This window comes from Hypomesus transpacificus, chromosome 8, assembly GCF_021917145.1.
Source record: "Hypomesus transpacificus isolate Combined female chromosome 8, fHypTra1, whole genome shotgun sequence".
Lineage (NCBI taxonomy): Eukaryota > Metazoa > Chordata > Actinopteri > Osmeriformes > Osmeridae > Hypomesus > Hypomesus transpacificus.
In genome coordinates this window covers 11,576,751-11,598,765 of record NC_061067.1, presented here as the reverse complement: position 1 = coordinate 11,598,765, position 22,015 = coordinate 11,576,751, and the positions used below count along the sequence as shown (strand labels likewise).

General features: G+C 43.0%; 1 protein-coding gene across 5 annotated transcripts in view; it reads left to right on the top strand.

Annotated features, from left to right (window-relative positions):
• The window catches only part of LOC124470297 (sodium channel protein type 4 subunit alpha-like), a 285,750-nt gene that overhangs the window by 49,357 nt on the left and 214,378 nt on the right, over window positions 1-22,015 (top strand). For all 5 annotated transcript variants that reach the window (XM_047024114.1, XM_047024115.1, XM_047024113.1 and 2 more), the window contains 3 exons: window positions 7,045-7,136; window positions 8,174-8,416; window positions 11,525-11,588. In XM_047024114.1, the coding sequence (XP_046880070.1) occupies window positions 7,045-7,136; window positions 8,174-8,416; window positions 11,525-11,588 (399 nt within the window). The remainder of the gene's footprint in view (window positions 1-7,044; window positions 7,137-8,173; window positions 8,417-11,524; window positions 11,589-22,015) is intronic.

Genomic DNA, 22,015 nt, shown 5'->3' with positions numbered 1-22,015 from the left:
TTTTGTAGCAGGAGTAGGACAAAAACGTTTTATTGATTAATTCAAAATGGCGGCATCAATTTGGCTGTTCTCACAAGTTAACATGTGTCAGACATGGGATCGCCCCCCTAGAGGTTAGAGGACACATATCTGTAAAGCACAATAAATCTGACTCTTCTTGAGTATAGATCCCCTGAGATTGAAACATTATCATTACCATTATGATTATACTGTTAGACAGCTACTGTGGCATACCTGGCTTCACTTAACAGATAAACAAGTATCGTGATATGCGTCAGTGCTAGGAATTACTGTGTTCAGTTACTGTATGAAAAAAAGTAAGCCGTTTTTCCTGTGGGAAGCGTCTGACTTGGGTCAGATTTGACCCAAGTATTAAAAGCTGTAATTCAGTCATATTTTGACAAATCAAGGTGATTGTAATCTGAAAATGATTTGATTACATGTCCATGAACATAGGAGCAACGGCGAACGAGGAGTTCCAAAAAGTATGTTTTTATGAAAATTCCAAATGGCCGACGCCCAAAATGGTGGAAACGGGACAATGTGATATATTTCGACTTGGTATGCCACGTAATATCAGAAGAGACCAATCTTGTGATTTATGACAAATCTGTTCAGAAGTTAGGATGCAAGAAATCCGATGCACTGGCGAGATGTAGATTCACTATATCTACAAAGCACAATAAATCGGACTCTTCATGAGTATAAATCCCCTGAGAATGAAACATTATCGTGGCCATTATGATTATACTGCTCGACACCTACTGTCGCATACCTGGCTTCACTAAACGGATAAACCAGTATCATGACATGCCTGAGACTTTGGCTGGATTCGAACCTACGACCTTGCACTTCAATGGAGCCCGTCTTATCCCAGTGAGCCATTGTCAGCGCTGGGAATTGCTGTGCACAGTTACTGAATACAAAAAGGAAGACGTTTCTCCTGTGGCACGCATGGTCAGATTTGGCCCAATTTTAAACAGCTGTAATTCAATTTTGACATGTCAAGGTGATTGTGGTGTGAAGATAAGACAACAATACCTCATTTTGGACAATAAGGCATATGGTTCAGAAGTAACATGTGTAAACACACCTTCAACTTTGACCCATTGGTGGCGCTAGATGGTTGGAATGGGAGACACGAAACTTGGTGAAATTGATGAGGGGACTGGTCCCAAAGAGTGTGCCAAATTTCACAACTTCCGACCATGTGGTTGGGGCTGCCATAGACTTCCATGACAGATGTGTAATAATAATAATAACTAGTCCCTATACCAAATTTCAAAAAGTGTAGAAAATCAAAAAAACGTGATGTCTTTTGTGAGGCTTGATCTGGATATAAATGATGCCAAGTTTTTTGCCTATTGCAGCGCTACCTAGAGGTGAAATGGCATGACCTATTTTGGACTTCTTTAGAACAGGGTCCCTAGTCCCTATACCAAATTTGGTGTCAATGCAGTAAAGAGGTGCTGAGATATGACCTCACTTCTTTTATGGCGGCTTGGTTGACAACTTTGTTTGGCTGTTCCAGTCAAAAGGTTTAGATAATCAAAAAAATTGATGTCTTTTGTGAAGCTTGGTCTGAAGATGATCTGTGCCAAATTTGGTGAAGATTGGACAAACCTTATAGGAGAGGTAGCAAAAAAACTTTATATTCAAAATGGTGGCCACATCAATTCAGCCACATAAATTTGATGTGGCTGTAACTAACAAACGGTTGCGAAAATTAAAGCTCCAGGGGATATTTTTTGTGAGGCTTGGTCTGAAGATCATCTGTGGCAATTTTGAAGAAGATTCGACAAGAATTGTAGGAGGAGTAGCGAAAAAAAGATTTTTCTTTACATTCAAAATTCGGAGAATCTATAGAACTGGGTATGATGTCATAGAGTGCGTTGAACTCGTCTTGATCCAGGGAATCCAACGATACCTCATTTTGGACAATGGGGCATATGGTTCAAAAGTAACATGTGTAAACACACCTTCAACTTTGACCCATTGGTGGCGCTAGATGGTTGGAATGGGAGACAAGAAACTTGTTGAAATTGATGAGGGGACTGATCCCAAAGAGTGTGCCAAATTTCACAACTTCTGACAATACGGTTCTAGGGGCTGCCATAGACTCCCATGGCAGAAGAAGATGTATAAAAATAAGAAGAATACGTAGAAACACTTAAGGTGGCTTCGCCGCTTCGCGGCTTGGCAACCAAATATAACTGCAAGCAGCAATGGAGGGGCCAAGCAGTCAAGAGCAGGACAAGGCCTCCATAGCACTCAAATAACAATGAAGTCACAGCAACCTGTTGCACTGATGCAACACACCAAGTTTGGTTGAAATATCTGTTTGCGTTCAAGAGTACTGAGTGTTCACATAGTTTTTCTGGTATAAAACCACAGGCCTCCTCTGCTCCTCGTGGGAACCAAGGAACCGAAGTTTGGTGATGATAGGACACATTTTTGCTGAGTTATGCTCTCACGTGTCTTTTGCGGCTTCGCCGCCGCCTTTGATCGTCTCTACCGAACAAACGGTTTTGAAAATGGAAAATCCATGCAACATCTTTGTGAAGCTTGGTCTGAAGATCATCTGTGCCAAATTTAGTAAACATTGGACAACATTTGGGGCGTTTAAAAGGTTTTTACACTTTTCCATAAAATCCAAAATGGCGGCCACGTCAATTCGGTTGTTATGAAATATTATCGATGGTCAAGCATTATATCTCACAAGACACCAACAGACAAAGAAATTACTTTATTAAGGTAAAAACCTCAACAGTTATTAGCCAAAACACGTTTATGCTTTCGGCCACGCCCCCTTTTAGTCACATGACACAATTTTTGGAGGACATACTCAGAATAAGGTTCCGAGTAGGCATATCAAATTTGGTGTCACTGCCTCATACAACTGCTGATATATGACTTCACTTCCTGTTTGGTGTCTATTCTGCTGATTTTGATTGGCTCTCACGGACAAACGGTTGTGGGGATCAAAATGCTCTACCATAACTTTTGTGCGGCTTGGTCTGAAGAGCATATCTGGTAATTTTGAAGAAGATGTGACAAAAATTGTAGGAGGAGTAGGCTTTCAGAGGTTTTTGATAAAACCGGAAATAGCGGAAAATCTATATAACCGGAAATTGACGCCATGGTGTGCATTGAACTCGGCTTGATCCAGGGAATCCAATGGTACCTCATTTTTGAAAATAGGTCATACGGTTCAAAAGTTGCGTGTGTAAACACAAGTCCAACTTTGACCCGTTGGTGGCGCTAGAGTGCCCAAGTACGGGACATGAAACTTTGTGAATTGGACCAGGGGACTGTCCCCAATGAGTGTGCCAAATTTCACAACTTTCGACCAAGCGCTTATGGGGGCTGCCATAGACACCCAGTCCTAAGAAGAATAATAATAATAATACTAACAATTACAATAGGTGCCTCGCAGCTTCGCTGCTTGGCCCCTAATAATACTAACAATAACAATAGGTGCCTCGCAGCTTCGCTGCTTGGCCCCTAATAATACTAACAATAACAATAGGTGCCTCGCAGCTTCGCTGCTTGGCCCCTAATAATACTAACAATAACAATAGGTGCCTCGCAGCTTCGCTGCTTGGCCCCTAATAATAATAATAATAATAATACTAACAATAACAATAGGTGCCTCGCAGCTTCTCTGCTTGGCCCCTAATAATAATAATAAAACTAACAATTAAAATAGGTGCCTCGCAGCTTCGCTGCTTGGCCCCTAAATATAGCTGCAAGCAGCAATGGAGGGGCCAAGCAGTCCAGAGCAAGACATGGCCTCCATAGCACTTGCGCAACAATTAAGTCACAACAACCTGTTGCACTCATGCAACACACCAAGTTTGGTTGAAATATCTGTTTGTGTTCCAAAGTAGTGAGTGTTCAAAGTGTTTTTTTTTTCTGTTCAAAGGTTTTTGATAAAACCGGAAATAGCAGATAATCTATACAACAGGAAACTGACACCATGGTGTGCATTGAGCTCGGCTTGATCCAGGGAATCCAATGGTACCTCATTTTAGAAAATGGGTCATACGGTTCAAAAGTCGCGTGTGTAAACACAAGTCCAACTTTGACCCGTTGGTGGCGCTAGAGTGCCCAAGTATGGGACATGAAACTTTGTGAATTGGACCAAGGGACTGTCCCCAATGAGTGTGCCAAATTTCACAACTTTCGACCAAGCGCTTATGGGGCTGCCATAGACACCCATGGCGGAAGAATAATAATAATAATAATAATAACAATAATAATAATAAATATAGCTGCAAGCAGCAATGGAGGGGCCAAGCAGTCCAAAGCAGGACATGGCCTCCATAGCACTTGTGCAACAATTAAGTCACAATAACCTGTTGCACTCATGCAACACACCAAGTTTGGTTGAAATATCTGTTTGCGTTCCAAAGAACCGAGTGTTCAAAATGTTTTTTTTTCTGGTATAACACCACAGGCCTCCTCCGCTCCTCGTGGGAACGATGGAACCCAAGTTTGGTGACAATCGCACAAATGGTTGCTGAGTTACGCTCTCACGTGTCTTTTGCGGCTTCGCCGCCGCCTTTGATCGTCTCTACCGAATAAACGGTTTTGAAAATGGAAAATCCGTCTGACACCTTTGTGAAGCTTGGTCTGAAGATCATCTGTGCCAAATTTAGTAAACATTGGACAACTTTTGGGGCGTGTGAAGGGTTTTTACACTTTTCCATAAAATCCAAAATGGCGGCCGCGTCAATTCGGTTGTTATGAAACATTATCGATGGTCAAGCTTGATATCTCACAAGATATCAACAGACAAAGAAATTACTTTATTAAGGTAAACACTTCAACAGTTATTAGCCAAAACACGTTTATGCTTCCGGCCACGCCCCCTTTTACTCACATGACACCATTTTTGGAGGACATACTCAAAATAAGGTTCCGAGTAGGCATATCAAATTTGGTGTCACTGCCTCAAATAACTGCTGAGATATGACTTCATTTCCTGTTTGGTGGCTATTCTGCTGATTTTGATTGGCTGTCACGGACAAACGGTTGTGGGGATCAAAATGCTCTACAATAAATTTTGTGCGGCTTGGTCTGAAGAGCATATCTGGTCATTTTGAAGAAGATTTGACAAAAATTGTAGGAGGAGATGGCTTTCAAAGGTTTTTGATAAAACCGGAAATAGCGGAAAATCTATATAACCGGAAATTGACGCCATGGTATGCATTGAACTCGGCTTGATCCAGGGAATCCAATGGTACCTCACTTTTGAAAATGGGACATACGGTTCAAAAGTTGCGTGTGTAAACACAACTCCAACTTTGACCCGTTGGTGGAGCTAAAGTGCCACAGTATGGGACATGAAACTTTGTGAATTGGACCAAGGGATTGTCCCTAATAAGTGTGCCAAATTTCACAACTATCGACCAAGCGCTTCTAGGGCCTGCCATAGACACATAAGCATTTAGCCTACTCATATTGCATAATTCATTAAGAACACCCTTTGAAACAAGGAACCCCCTTTGAAACAAGCTACTGTAACAACGTTGTCACTGGCAGTATTTCAGATGGAAATGCGATTCAAATAGTACCGTCTGCTAACTGAAAATAAGCCCCCCAAAACAAAATAAGTTCAATATTAATTTAGGGGTACATGGCTAATTCAAAAGCAGTTTGCTAGAGGCAAGCTAGCTGCTGTTGCTATCCACACTTCACTGATTGTTTGAAAGCGCCGGAAATGAGAACGTTTCTTTTGTAAGGGATAATGTATAGAACGCCGGTCATTATCGGGAAAATAAGCCCCGCCAGGGCGAACAGCACCTCGACGGGAAGCGGAGGGGTTTTGTTTCGCCCTGAAGGGGCTTATTTTCCCAATAATCACCGGCGTTCTATGCATTATCCTGATTATTACACGGCTACTTGCCAATAAAAATAACTTAACACAGTTTGTCTTTTTACTATGTATTTGTTACCATTCGTATTGTTGATCAGCAGAGAAATTGTTCGCCATCCGAGGCAAAAAGGCCACTTCCCTTGACAGCGGTCGAATGTGCATAGCAACGGTCAAATATGAGAAAATTGTTCACCGCAGAACGTTAGGATGCCCCATTCAAGTAAATGGAGCATTTTGCAGCATTAAAGAACAGCCATAGACATAATAAAGCCATAGCTGTGGCAATGTGTGGCATTGAAGACAGTACTGTAGCCATGGGCGTCAGCAGCATTTTGAGAGTGGGGGGGACACATTATGCGGGGGGTCTGGGGATTGTTCACCTATAATTTTTTTAAAGATGTAGATGCAATTTCCTGCATTCTGGTGCATTTACCACAACAATTTACCATAGTTGTAATACATATACTGAGGGGCTGGACATTAAAATATCGAAAGGGGAGGCAAAATAAATACACACTGCTGGGTGGTAGATTTTTTTTAAGTCGCTTTTTTGTCTTAAAAAGCTTCATACACACCGTACGACCAGAGATACTGCTTTACGGCAAGCTCTGATCACTTCCTTTTTTCTCACGAGGCATCCACAACATAGCTGACAGGTTAGGATCTCCCTGTCAATACACATGCTAGAAAGAGTTTTGGTTTGCTAATGTTGTTGCTAATGTTGCTAATGCTCTGACATTCTGGCTCTGCTCGGATGCCATCAAGCGGGATCTCTGGTCGTAGTCACTCCTTCACTAACCAATCATCATGCATTAGCAGAATGCAGCGTAGACTTATTTCAATACACCATTCAAGCTCCCGCGGGCCACATAAATGACGTGGGCCCATGGGGCCTTGACGTGGGCCCACGGGGCCTTGAGTTCGACACATGTGCCCTAGGAGGATTACCATGGGTCAAGGAGCTAACAAACAGGGTCAATGTGATATCTGCGTTGGACCCCTGTAGCTAGTTTGCTTGAGGTTTTTGCTGTTATGACCATGTTTTCAAATGTAATCTGAATCCAAATAATACCTAGAACATAGAATGGGATAAGGACGTAGATCAGATTTGAGCTTTGGTAGGAACATCAATGGTTAATGTGAGTGTCTCTGGCTTGTTGCAGGTATGTGACAGAGTTTGTGGATCTGGGGAATGTGTCTGCGCTGCGTACCTTCAGGGTCCTCAGAGCCCTGAAAACTATCTCGGTCATCCCAGGTGAGGCCTCACAGAAACACCACTCCAGACAGAGCACAGAAACACTCACATCTCACTCTTTGTAGTTTGATTTTTAACTTTAGTGTGGTTTTCTAATGCCAGTTGAGTAAGTTTCAGAGGCAGGTCCTTGTGTGGGGTTGTAAAAATTACAGATTTGCCCTGGGGTAAAACCAGGCAGAGGGCATCCTGACATAGCTGCAGAAATAGCAATCCTGGAACAGAACAGCCACCCTCTAGATGCTGCTCCTTGTTCCCGCACGTTAACAAGCATTCATATCTCTGTAACAACATTTCAACAAGCATGCATGCCTCTGTAATAACATGTAAACAACCATGCATAGCTCTGTAATAACATGCCAATAAGCAAGCTTATCTCTGCAGTAACATGTTAACAAGCATGCATAGCTCTGTAATAACATATCAAAAAACATGTATAGCTCTGCAATAACATGTTAACAAGCATGTACAGCTCTGTAATACCATGTCAACAAGCATGCATAGCTATGTAATTACATGTTAACTAGCGTGGCTATCTTTGTAACAACATGTTTACAAGCATGTATAGCTCTGTAATGGCATGTCAACAAGCATGCATAGCTCTGTAATTACATGTTAACTAGCATGGCTAGCTCTGTAACGACATGTTAACTAGCATGGCTAGCCCTGTGAGAACATAGAATAACAATGTAAAACACATTGTGCTGCCATTGTTGTAACCGCTAAGAGACAATCCCACAATAATGACAGCAGTAGCTTTCTGCTAGTCGGAGATGTGCCTCTGTCTGCCTTAGGAGTCTCTGTGAACCTGCTTTGCTTTAGTTGTTGTGGTTTTGTTGTGGTGTGCTCCTTACACTTAATTTTATGATTGTACAAAAGATTGTAAATTATGATATAATGTTCATATGTTTCATATTTGTTATATTGACAGCTCTGTATATGTGTGCATGTATTTGTGTGTATGTATGTGTGTGTGTGTGTGTGTTTGTATGTGTGTATATTTTTGTGTGTGTATGTATGTGTGTGTGTGTGGTTCCCAGGTCTGAAGACCATCGTAGGTGCTCTGATCCAGTCTGTGAAGAAGCTAGCTGATGTCATGATTCTCACAGTCTTCTGCCTCAGCGTCTTCGCTCTGATTGGTCTGCAGCTCTTCATGGGCAACCTACGTCAGAAGTGTGTTAGAAGCACGGCCCACTGTGTGAACAACACACTCAACACCAACAGCTCCTTCTTCTGCAACAACAAGACCTGGCCATCGCTCAAGGACTTCATCTCAGACGAAGGTGAGACTCAACAGAACTCACAAGTGGAGCAGGGGTTGTAAACGATGTCTGGGACAGAAGGTTCTGTCCAATAAGGCTGAGAGCTCCTGTGTTTATATGGTGGATGCGTATAGAAAACTATGGTCTGTGTAAATAGAACTATAGTGGATGTTTATTGAGAACTATATTGGATGTTTATGGAGAACCATGGTGGATTTTTATAGAGAACCGTGGTGGATGTTTATAGAGAACCGTGGTGGATGAATGCTCCACTAGAGTCCAGTATGCCCTCCCTGTGTATGAGACAACCCTGTACATTATGTGGGCAGTAAAGTTGGGCTTGTTCAGCTCTCACAGCATATCTGTCGGGATCATATATGTCACATATATGTCTAGCTGTGGTGTATTTGTGTGTGTCAGTGCCCTCTAAACAGATAAAAAGTTCTATGAGCACAGCGGAAGCCCATTGGGGCACTTTGTTTCTGGTGTTGTACCCGTGCTGCCATTTCTGGCGCATTCTGATAAATCAAATGTATGCCCCAGGCCAATCAGGAGTACCGGTTCCCCGTCCAATAGGATTAGGGCAGAATTCCCCTATACAAACACTGAATTGTTCCCAGATGTGATGATTCATCATCATCTTGTGGTCCCACTAAAGACATGAGCTCCACTCCCTTGTCATGAAACAGAGGTCATGGGTCATGACCCTTTCGCAGCCACTGAGCACCACCAACACAGGGGTAGTGCCAGTGCAGACATGTGTGTGTACATGTTTTTGTCAGACTGCGGTGCTAGTAGCATGGACAAACAAAAAATAGCCCCCTCCTCCAGCTTCCTTCTTCAAGCCCCCTTTCTCTATCATCCCTCCTCCAGCCTCCACCTTCCAGCCTCCCTCCCCCAGCCTTCATCCTTTAGTCTCCCTTCTCTAGCCCCCTCATACAGCCTTCCTTCTCCAGCCCCCTCTTCCAGCCTCTATACGCCAACCTCCCTCCTCTAGCCCCCTACTCCAACCTCCTTCCTCCCTCTCCAGCCCCCTCCTCCAGCACTATGCCAGGCTTCATTAGACACATGCATGTCTTCATCATCAGCCTCGAGACCACCTGACCTAATAGCATCTTCATCAGTTTACTTGCTGATGCAATCACAGTCACACCATACACCGCTGTACACAGCAGAAGCCTGGACATACAGTGTCCTCTGCCTCACTTTGTAGCCAGCTCTACTCCTCTTTGGGACATTGTGTGTGTGTGTGTGTATATGTGTGTGCATGTGTGTGTGTGTGTGTACGGTGTGTGGGTATGTACACATGTGTGTGTGTGTACAAACGGGGGTAGGAGGTTATGCGGTTTGAACATGGTGCAATGTGAATGGTGCAAGGGGTGTGTATGTGTGTGTGTGTGTGGGGGGGGTTGGTGGAGGAGCTGGGGGGACGGAAGGCTTGGATAGCAGTTAGGGAGTGTTGGGTTGATACGGGAACATAGGGGTATGTAATATTTGAGTGTAGAGTCAAAATGAGGAGGGCAGTTGGAGTAGGGGCTGAGATGAGGCGGTGGCTGGGGGTGTCCGGGGGAGGAGGGTGCTGCAGATGTCTGGGGGATGGGGGACCGTGGTGCTTTGTGACAGAGCAGCATCTAAAGCGACACCAGGAATGTGGACTGTTGAATGACATAACAGGCTGCAGGCCAAAACACCACAACACCCCAGCCCTAGCCTCAGCCTCAGGCCCAGTCTTGGCCCCAGCCTCATCCCAGCCCTAGTCCCAGTCCAGCCAGGATAAGTGGAACAAAGTGCAGCTGGAGTGTAGCAGAAAGGCCAGGAGATGAGGGCTGGTCCCTCTGGTGCCTCCACACTAGAGGAGGCTGAAGTGGACATGGAGCCTTCTGGAACTCATATCTCCTAATGGCTGGAGAGACACTATGCCAGGCCTTGCTCACCCCAGCCATAGCCTCAGTGTTGACCATAATTCTCAGCCTTTAGTATGGTCAGTACGAACCTAGAATGTCAATAAAAAAATAATCTAAACATTGTACACAAGCATGAGACATGTCATTGCAATTGTTTTTACTCATTTCCCTGCCATTCTGTCTGGCAATCATCCATAACAAGATATAAATGTCCCACCCAAGCCTACATATCCACCAAAGAACAAGGGAGAAACACAATCCTGAGCAGTCAGTCTGATCTAATAACCAGAGGCCATCAGGCCTGTTGATGGGATATCAATGGAGCTGCTGAGAAGGAGTGCTGCCAATAAACATCAATTCCCATAACGTAATGTTTCTGGGGCATGAGTTCCTGAGCAGGTCTACATGCTGGGAACTTATTTCCGCTTTTTACTTGCCAAGGACCTTTTTTTTTTTTTTTTAAATCAGTGTGCATTAGCAACGTGCAGGTTGGCTAAACAGTTACGGAAATATATCCTCCAAAACTCCCTTAAACTGACAAAACACTTTATACATGTCTCAAAAGAAACTTGTTGACCACAACACTGGCAACAGTTCTCTCTCAGAAAGCATACATTGTCACTCATAACACACTGACTTACTGTAAAAAAAAACACTAATAACATGGAGCATTACAAAAATTATGATCTTTTATCTTTGCAGTTTACATAAATGATTTTACACATTAATCCGTATTTCATGATCCAAAAATATAACACTTTGTCACTTTGATTACAGTAAATTCAAGAATGATAAAGAAATACAGCAATTTGCTTCAGTATCCTTTATGTTTTCCATATCTTACTATATAGTACTGTAATATATGTACTTTAGAAAAATACGAAGTTGAAACCGACATCCAAATGATCAATGATATTTCAATTGCAAGTAAGTACAAAAAACAACAAGTATAGTGTAATCATTCATGCTGTACAGTAGGCTAATGTGATGGTTCTCGTTCTCCCTTCTCCTGCATTTGGCCATAATTGTAGCCCTTATCTCATCAGATATATTGTTTGTGGTCTTTCGCTTGCTTGTCCACGCATTCTCCCTTTCCCTGCCTCTCTTCTCTTCCCACCAACCTGTCTTCTTTATCCATGTTTCCAAACTTCCAAATCATTTCAAAGCCGTCCCCTTTTGTCTGTTTGGTTACGAGACTAAAAACTGACTGTTTCCTTTCTTCCAGACAACTACTACAAAGTTGAAGGGGCTAAAGATGCCTTAATCTGTGGAGATGGGAGCGATGCAGGGTAAGTCTATAATCACTTTCTGAGGTTGTGTATCTCAATGTTACTCAATTGTGTCTATTGACTGTAGGGTGGTGGTTTAACTTGTGTTGCTGTGGACTGTGGTGGACTGTGGTGGAGATCTGTCTGGTCTGGGTGTGGTTAGGGTTAGACTGACACTACTGCACTGCACACTGCAGGGGACAGACACTGGCTGGCTACATGTCAGAGGTAGACTATCTGAGTTAGATAAAGAAAAAGCACTGTATTGGACAGACCAAAATGCTTATATGATGAATGAGTATTCCACTGGTTTATTTTACACATTACAAAAAAAAGCAGGCTGAGATGTATGGTTGAGTTCCAAACAACAAAGAAATTGGGTTATAACTGGATATTCCTATAGAATAGTCGGGGATAACAGGAAGTGGCTAGCAGATTTATTTTCCCCCGAAATGAGATTGATAGACTAAAATATATATATTTTTTATCAGGCTGTCAATACTAAAAGAGCCGACGTACAGTGCAATTTGTGGTCTGACAAAAAGACACCAGTGCAAGAAATGTTTTTTTTTCTCATTGTCAAGGGTGTCATTGACACCATTTCATGAAAAATCAGTTTTTGTTAAGACGTTCTGGTGCTCCTTGCTCTCCTTCATTGCATACTGTCTAGTACCATGGTGCTATAACAGTCATAATAAGTGTCATTGTAATTCAAGCTTTCAATGGTAACCAAGCCTTTCAATGGGACCAAGATTGTGTACTTGTGTTTTGAAATTATTAAAAGTATGTAAAATAATCATTAAAATAAGATTGTCCCACTCATCATATTATTTGTTTACCTATCTATTATCTATCTATTTTTATTATGTTCTGGGCCACCATCAAATTACTTAGAAAGAATGAACAGGCTGTAGTTTGAAAGAAAATGTAGGTTAGGGTTAGTTGAGACATTGTCGCCATCACAGTACAAAAGTTCAGATTTTATGGGATCTGCAGTAAACAATTTCAATGCATGGAGCTTGTGAAAGAAAATTCTAGCTGGACTGTCTAGATTTGAATAGTCGAAGATGGCGGTTTCAATTTAATTTATTTAGCTTGTACAAACTTTAGATTAAACAAAGCACTTGTGATCATTCATTACGAAGCTAGCCACAAATCGTTTGCAAGAGTGATAGGGAACTATCACACATGCACTGCCTTATATAAACTTTAGATCAAATGGCATTCTATAAGGTCAATCAATCAATGTAGCAAACTCTGTGATTGGCTAACTCAACTCAGTGACAGTTTGAAACAATACATCTCCATACCAAGTGTCCCAAAGTTCTTTAATGTGGCATCTCTCTCCAGGGCAGTAGATAATAAAACCCTAGGAGTTGGCCAGCCAAATGGTCAACTGTCCTTTGTGTGGTCATCTTCAAACAATACTTTTAATTAACACAAACAATGTAACAGGACACAGTCCTTTCAGCCAAAGTTCAGAGCAACTACGTCAATAGCCCCTTACACTGACTAGGGGACAGAAGGCCATATAAGAAGCTTCACCCATCTCCCAGGGCAAAATGCCCACAGAGCCATCAGCACCTCACATTCCTTTGAACTCAATTTAATTATCTTCCATTCCTGTCTCTTACCAATGAACATAGAAGCTTATAGATTTCATACACATACATCTATGCATATGACCAACATTTCTACCACAAGCTCATAACATACAACTCCAGAACCCAGAGTGTGTCCAGAGATAAGGTTCCAATTATTCAGTGTTATGGTTAGGCTTCTTCAGAGTTAAGGATAGGATTATTCAGGGTTATAGTTAGTTAGAACATCCGTATTAAATTAGTGCAAATCCATAAGTGCATGTATGACAGTTTTTTACAATCACTAGGACCTGCTTTTCAATTCTTTGGTCACATTTTCAAAACTCTTCATACAGTGAGCACAACATCAGTCTATGTCAGCTAAACTGCCATTTTTCATTGCTTTGGCACAAAATGCATTCAGTGACAGCACCTTTCAAATTACATGAATTATTTTCACACTCTCAAACTTTATGTACCATTGTGCTCAAGATGGCGCCCATGACGGCAGCCTCGGTCGTTAGGTGCACGCTGTTTTGTCTTGTTTTGTTAATTCAGTGTTCTGCAAAGATTTCCGGGTTTCTCTAACAAAAGAAGTACTTCTTAACATCAGGACTACAACTCTTGATGATTTATTTCCCACTTTTCTGCTTCCAGCAGCAGAATTAGTGGGCATTCTCGTTAAGCCGCGCTAGGCTTGGCTCAAGCAGTGAAATGACGTAGAAGGGGAAAGCAAGCGGGAGCGCTAGTTCTGGTATGCAGGCAGAGGATCCGAACAGTGATTCCAAATTTTTTCCTCTCCAATGTACGTTCACTGTGCAACAAAGTGGACGAACTTCAGCTACTGATGGTGAAAAACAGACTTTCTTTCATCTTCTGGTTGGGCTTCATGGACACATGGCTGTGTGATTTGATCCCGGACGCCGCTTTACAACAGCCAGGCTTTCAACTTGTGAGAGCTGATCGAGACACAGCATTCTCTGGCAAAATGAAAGGAGGTGGTATCTGTTTCTACATCAACAGTGGCTGGTGTGTAGATATGACAGTGATTCCGCAACATTGTTTCCCGGATCTGTGTCACTTATGTCACAAACTTTAATGACCCACAAGCAGTGGAGATGGTTGTGGACTTTAGGGTTAGAAGAATACAGCCCCACTCACCCCCATCACCCTGTGTGGCTCCCCAGTCAACACTGTGGAGTTCTTCCACTTGCTTGGCACTATCCTCTCCCAGGACCTCAGGTGGGAACTGAACATCAGCTCCTTCACCAATAAAGCACAACAGAGGATGTACTTCCAACGGCAGCTGAAGAAATTCAACCCTACAAAGCCAATGATGGTTCTTTTGAGGTCAAGTGTGGTTTTGTATGCTTAGTCTGGAAGGGTTATCCATGGTTTGGTGTAATGGGGCCTTAAGGATAAATTACAACGTCTACAGAGTGTTGTGAATGAGACATCTGCCCACAAACCCACAGACAGGACAAAGGCCTGATGTCTGTGTTCCTGGAGCTGATAAGACCAACCTGACATAAAACACACTGACCACAGTTGTGTCTGTTGCTGAACAGGCTAAATGGTGTTATAGAATTGCTTGTTCCAGGCTGTCCACATAGCTATAGTAGACCCACATCTCTTGGGAAGGTTAAGACACACTGCCAGCACCAGAATGAAACTGGTCAGCAGACCAGCGGTTTCAATGACAAGGTACCTGGAAGTAAGAGACTGTAGGTCCCATGTCCCTCCTTCAGTCTGAACAGCATCTCTAAGGTCTCAGGGAGGAAAATAAACTTCTCCACTATTGATATGTCTAGACGTTGGAGTGGAATATGTGTTTTACGGTGCCGATAAGGTTAGGAATGTGTGTGTGTGTTGGTCCAAGGTCCACAGAGTTTCTGGCTTGTTTGTTTGCCTGTCGGGCAGACTGTGCGAGTGTCAGACTATGTATATCTGAGCCAGTATAGCTCTGAGCTGATTAATAAACTCTATCTGTTAGTCTGCTCTCCACTTCAGCCTGACCTGCCAATCACGGCGTGACCTATCAATCACAGCCTGACCTGCCAATCATCACATGGGGGCGTGTTCAGTAGGTTATATACCCATGGCCTCCTGAACTGTCTGTATGGTGTGACTTTATTAGACCTTCTCTCTATTAATACTCTATCATTATGGGATGTCTGAGATGCCGTGAAGATCACAGCTCTAAGGTCGACAGTTATCATTTATTGAACCAGATCAAAGGCTTGGTCTGATGCCAGATCTGGGAATATCTGTTTGTTTGTCTGCTTGGTTCTATATTGAGACCTGGTGCATGGTTAATTGGTGCAGTTTAGCCTGCTATGATGGTACTGATGAAGACATTAGCCTTTATCAGTAATCTTTAAAGGCTACGCAGGAGACCGAGAAGGGGTAGAGACGGAGAGAGATAAAAGACAACGAGTGGAGGGAAGTCAAGTTCTCTCTCTGGAGAAAGTAAGTTCACAACAGTGTGCTCAAGCAACATCCTCCTGGTTACTCTTATTATGGGAATGTGAGGTTCTGCCGTCCTTCTGCACCTGAGGAGGAGACACCAGTCATCTCCCCAAAGACTAGCTGGAGCCTGTTCCCCTAGCGCAACAAGAGCACATGAGGACTGGAGAGGAGGGTGGGAGCTTCTTCATTGAAACAATTCCTTCATGACACCTCCTCTCCCCCTTTAGTCCCCCTCCTGCCACCCTCCTGCCCCCATCCTGCCCCCCTGGTCCTCCCGCCCGCTCGGCGACAGGGAAATGTCATAGAAACAACAGATATGGAGTTATGCTATCAAACAGACACACATCCGCAAACACTCGCGTACACACATACCTTTTCCACTCAGGCTAGTGGGGAATGTTGGTGCCCAGAATAGCACTGGGCTGTTTGTGTGTGTCTGTCATTCAGAATGCCATGCTGTGAGAGTCTAGTGATACTCAGCCCACCTGCCTCTGTGCTGAAAGAAACCAGCTCCTCCAACACACACACACACATGCAGCCACACACAAACTGTCTATAAAGGATATCAGTTTCTGGGAACGATTGTATGTTTTTGAGAGTATGTGTGTGGGATAAATGTGTGAGTGTGTGTGGGGGGGGTCTGAAGTGGTTGTGTCCATTAACACTTGGTCTATAGACACAGTGAGGTGTGTGTGTGATAACATCCATGACTCCACACCCTCACGCCTCCTCTTCTCTGGCCAGGCAGAGCAGGGGGCTGACGTGCTGGGACGGGGAGAGGTGGGGGGGTGAATGTGGTCTGGGCCTTTTAACTCCCCCCCATTCTTACCTCCACCCCGTTACAACTCTGTGTGTGTGCGTGCATGTATGTATGTATTTGTGTGGTTTGTGTGTGTCTGCGTGTGTATGTGTGTGTCACATTGGATGAGCATGTGGTGACATTGCTTGGGCTGGCGCCACCACAACAACTGGCACCTTCCTAACTGTCTAGTTTGGGGGGTACTCAATAGGCAGGCTGCGGTCCGGATCCGGACCCAGACAATACAATTTGGACCAAAGCCAAAATCAACATTCTAATTTAGTCATGATCTAAGCGAGGTTTCATTGGTGCGTGATTTCACACCTATATTGTATTCCTACTAAATGTGGTTTCTGTCATCTGTGTCCAATCCAAAGATCCAATCAGGAGCTGTAATAGTAATCACCATGACAACTCACTCAATGTTGGCCCTAACATCTGTGGGTCACGCGGGTTGTGTGTGTCATTCACAACAATGCAGGCTAATTGATTTGCTAATGGTAGCCTACCTGTTTCTTCTTTAGCAAAAATCATGGCATGACAAAACCCAGCAAAACCCCTACTCTAAATCCAGTGTTGCGTCTGAACGCATTGAACCAAAGTTCAAGAACTCATAATTTTGTTGGTCGTGTATTGCATGCCGCACTATCTGATTAAAATGACAGTTCTCTCTACAGTTAGTGCTCGTGCAAAAAGGTGGAACGTAAGGTAGATACCCTTTCCAAAACTTGTAAGGGCGTAATAGTTTGTGAAAGACCCAAAGAAACACAAATATCCGACGAGGCAAAATCCGGGACAATTTTGGAATCCCTGCCAGTGTTACAAGCCAACTGGTTTTCAAACCTACTGATTTCCCAGCTATGCGTTCACCTATCAGTCTGCCTCTATCACCAGATTCGTCACAAATTCATGAACATAATATAGCTGCAAGCAGCAATGTGGTGGCCAAGCAGTCAAATGATCCATAAAACACTTTAGAAATCCTCAGAACAGGGTTCCGAGTGCATGCAGCAAGTTTAGTGTGAATCCATCAAAGATTTGCTGAGATACGACCCAAATTCCTGTTTGATGTCTTAATTGCACATTTTGATTGCCTGTACCGGCTAAACGGTTGTTAAAATCAAACAATCATGTGATGGCCTTTGTGAGGCTTGGTCTGAAGATAATCTCTGGGAAATTTGGTGAAGATTGGACAACATGTGTAGGAGGAGTAGAGATAAAACGTTTTTCAATGAATTCAAAATGGCGGCCGCATCAATTCGGCTATTATCACAAATGATGATGGGTCACACACGGGACGTCCCAAGATATTATGAAACAAAGGAATCACTTAATAAAGGCAAACAAATCAACAGTTATTGGCCAAAACACATTTTTGCTTCCTGCGGCCACGCCCAGTAATGACATGACACCAAATTCATTGGACAGCCTCAGAAGAGGGTTCCGAGTCATCACACCAGGTTTGGGGTTGATTTCTTAAAGATTAGCTGGGATATGATCCAACTTCCTGTTTGGTTGCTTTGTTGCCAATTTTGATTGGCTGTACCGGACAAACGGTTTTGAAAATCAAATATCCTTTGATAACTTCTGTGAGGGTTGGTCTGATGATGATGTGTGCCAATTCTGGGGAAGATTTGACAAAAATTGAGGGAGGAGAAGCAAAAAAACGTTTTTTCACAAAATTCAAAATGGCAGAAAATCCATATAACCGGAAATTGACGCCATGGTGTGCGTTGAACTCGTCTCGATCCAGGGAATCCAACGGTACCTCATTTTTGAAAATCGGTCATACGGTTCAAAAGTTACGTGTGTAAACACAAGTCCAACTTTGACCAGTTGGTGGCGCTAGAGTGCTCCAATGGGAGACATGAAACTTGGTGAATATAAAGAGGGGACTGTGCTTAATGAGTGTGCCCAATTTCACAACTTTTTACCATACGGTTCTAGGGGCTGCCATAGACTCCAATGAAAGAAGAAGTGTAATAATAAATATAGCTGCAAGCAGCAATGGAGGGGCCAAGCAGTCCAGAGCAGGACAAGGCCTCCATAGCACTTGCGCAACAATTAAGTCACAACAACCTGTTGCACTCATGCAACACGCCAAGTTTGGTTGAAATATCTGTTTGCGTTCCAAAGTAGTGATTGTTTACAGTGTTTTTTTCTGGTATAACACCGCAGGCCTCCTCTGCTCCTCGTGGGAACAATGGAACCCAAGTTTGGTGACAATCGCACAAATGGTTGCTGAGTTACGCTCTCACGTGTCTTTTGCGGCTTCGCCGCCGCCTTTGATCGTCTCTACCGAACAAACGGTTTTGAAAATGTAAAATCCATCCCGACACCTTTGTGAAGCTTGGTCTGAAGATCATCTGTGCCAAATTTTGTAAACATTGGACAACATTTGGGGCGTGTAAAAGGTTTTTACACTTTTCCATGAAATCCAAAATGGCGGCCGCATCAATTCGGTTATTATGAAAAGTTATCAATGGCCAGGCTTGATATCTCACAAGACATCAACAGACAAAGAAATTACTTTATTAAGTTAAACACTTCAACGGTTATTAGCCAAAACACGTTTATGCTTCCGGCCACGCCCCCTTTTAGTCACATGACACCATTTTTGGAGGACATCCTTAGAATAAGGTTCCGAGTAGGCGTACCAACTTTGGTGTCACTGCTTCAAAGAACTGCTGAGATATGGCTTCACTTCCTGTTTGGCGGCTTTTCTGCAGAATTTGATTGGCTGTACCGGACAAACGGTTTTGAAAATCAAATATCCTTCGATAACTTTTGTGAGGCTTGGTCTGAAGATCATATCTGGTAATTGTGAAGAACATTTGACAAAATTTGTAGGAGGAGTAGGCTTTTAAAGGTTTTTGATAAAACCGGAAACAGCGGAAAATCTATATAACCGGAAATTGACGCCATGGTGTGCATTGCACTCGGCTTGATCCAGGGAGTCCAATGGTATCTCACTTTTGAAAATGGGACATACGGTTCAAAAGTTGCGTGTGTAAACACAACTCCAACTTTGACCCGTTGGTGGCGCTAGAGTGCCAAAGTATGGGACATGAAACTTTGTGACTTGAACCAGGGGACTGTCCCTAATGAGTGTACCAAATTTCACAACTTTCGACCAAGCGCTTCTAGGGGCTGCCATAGACACCCAGTCTTAAGAATAATAATAATAATAATACTACCAATTACAATAGGTGCCTCGCAGCTTCGCTGCTTGGCCCCTAATAATAATAATACTACCAATTACAATAGGTGCCTCGCAGCTTCGCTGCTTGGCCCCTAATAATAATACTACCAATTACAATAGGTGCCTCGCAGCTTCGCTGCTTGGCCCCTAAATATAACTGCAAGCAGTAATGGCGGATTCCTCCAAACATTGCGAACCATTGAAAAATGTATATTCTTGACAAATTGGAACTGTATAGAAAAATCTATGCTGCAGAATTACCAATGGAATACCAAATCTGAAATATAATACCATCAAGATCCACAAGGGCCTTTATTTCAACCCAAGGAGTGAAGGGAGGGGGCTTGGTTAGCCTATCCATTCCAGAAAGCCTTTGTGCTTTAGGGCGTGGAATGTAGCGCCACCTATGGGTAATGGTGGGACAGTTGTGGTGTGGTAATTACCCTTGGTCTATACTTTCAAAAAAGCTCGACCAGAGCATACCCCCCGCTCTCAGGGTACCGAGCTTCAGCTCAGTCATGATGCTGGGATGAATGTAGGCCTATATGTAGAGACCAGGGAGACAGATACACCGGCCAGCTGCCCTGATGGGTCTGTGGTAGATCATTAATGCGGGTTGTATCCTACAACGCTCGTGGCCTCCGAGTAGGACATACTGCTGCTGATAGATCAAGACGTTTGGTGGTGGACACATTGCTGGACGAGAGTGACATTGTCTGCCTTCAAGAAACCTGGATGGCCAAGCAAGATCTGGACAAATTGAACTCCCTACACAAGAACTTTCATGGTGCTGGAGAGTCCACTACCGATCTCAGCATGAGAATGGTTTGTGGGAGGATAGCTGGTGGTGTAGCTATACTGTGGAACATAAAATATGACCCAACGGTAAAGGTGGTGTGGCTTAACGTTGACTGGGCTATTGGGTTGGAGTTTAATCACAATGAAAATACATTTACTATTGTAAATGTGTACACACCATATAAATCCTATGACCATGAGGATGAATTTCAGAACAGGTTAGCTTTTATTCAGTCCTTCATAGAGGACAATAGTTCATGTTGTGTCTATGTCATGGGTGATTTTAATGCTGACATGTCAGATAAGCGTTTATTCGCACAACATCTGCAGCAGTTCTGTAATGAAACTAAATTAATTATATCAAGCGTTATTGCCTGATACAAGTTTTACCTATATAAGTGAAACGTGGCACACAACTTCCTGGCTAGACCATATTGTAACCACAGCCGATGCTCATGACTCACTGGAAAGTATAGAGATGTGTTATGGGCTGGCCACCACTGATCACATACCAGTTGCTATGCTGCTAAATGTTGAGAGTGTACCCTTGTTGCTGGCCCCCCAAGAAAACTAGACTGGTCAAAATTGACCAAAGAGGTTATGCACAGATATTCTCTATTAACTGACAGCTTACATAGTGATGTTGCATTTTCTAGGGATGCCCTAAAGTGCACAGATATGAACTGCAAGGATAAACATCATGCCGAAAAGCTCTGTGCCATGTATGATGATATTGTGAAATGTCTTTATGCTTCCAGTGAACCTTTTATTAATCACAAGAGTAAGATCCCTAACGCACGGCCTGTCTGGAATGAGTTTGTGTCTGAGCAACATGCTGCTGCTAGAGAAGCCTTTAGAGTCTGGTCAGAGGCAGGCAGACCCAGACAGGGAGTGCTGCTTGATAACAAAAACCTCACAAATGCTAGATTTAAATATGCACTCGTTTCATTAAGAGAAATGAAAACACAATGAGAGCAGACTCGCTGGCCAGAAAGATGCAGAATAACAATCTTACTGACTTCTGGAAGGAGGTCAAGATCATAAATAATAACAGAACTCCCCTCCCTTCTGATATCAAAGGGGTTAGTTGTCCAGAGAAGATTGCTGATCTATGGCATGAGCACTACAGTAAACTATTTAATTGTGTTCAAAGTAACACAGTGAGAATTGATAATCAATATAAAGGTATCTCTGCAGACTTGATAGTTAGATCAGTAGATATTTATGATGCCATCCACATGATAGACAACAACAAAGCTTGTGGTATGGATTGCATTTCTGCAGAGCTTCTAAAAAATGCTAGTTATAGACTCAGTCCATTTCTAGCCATGTGTCTCGCTGGAATTATGGTTCATGGTGTTCTACCGAACTCTATTATGTCAGTACAGTTAGTGCCTGTTGTTAAAGATAAGGCTGGTAAACTGAACAGCATAGACAGCTATCGACCCATTGCATTGGCCAGTATCTTGTCTAAAGTGTTTGAGAGAATTATTTGATTGAAATTGGAAATGTATATTCTGACTGCATACAATCAGTTTGGTTTTAAAAGAAAACATGGTACTGATCTCTGTATCTATGCTCTGAAGGAGATTGTCTCAAG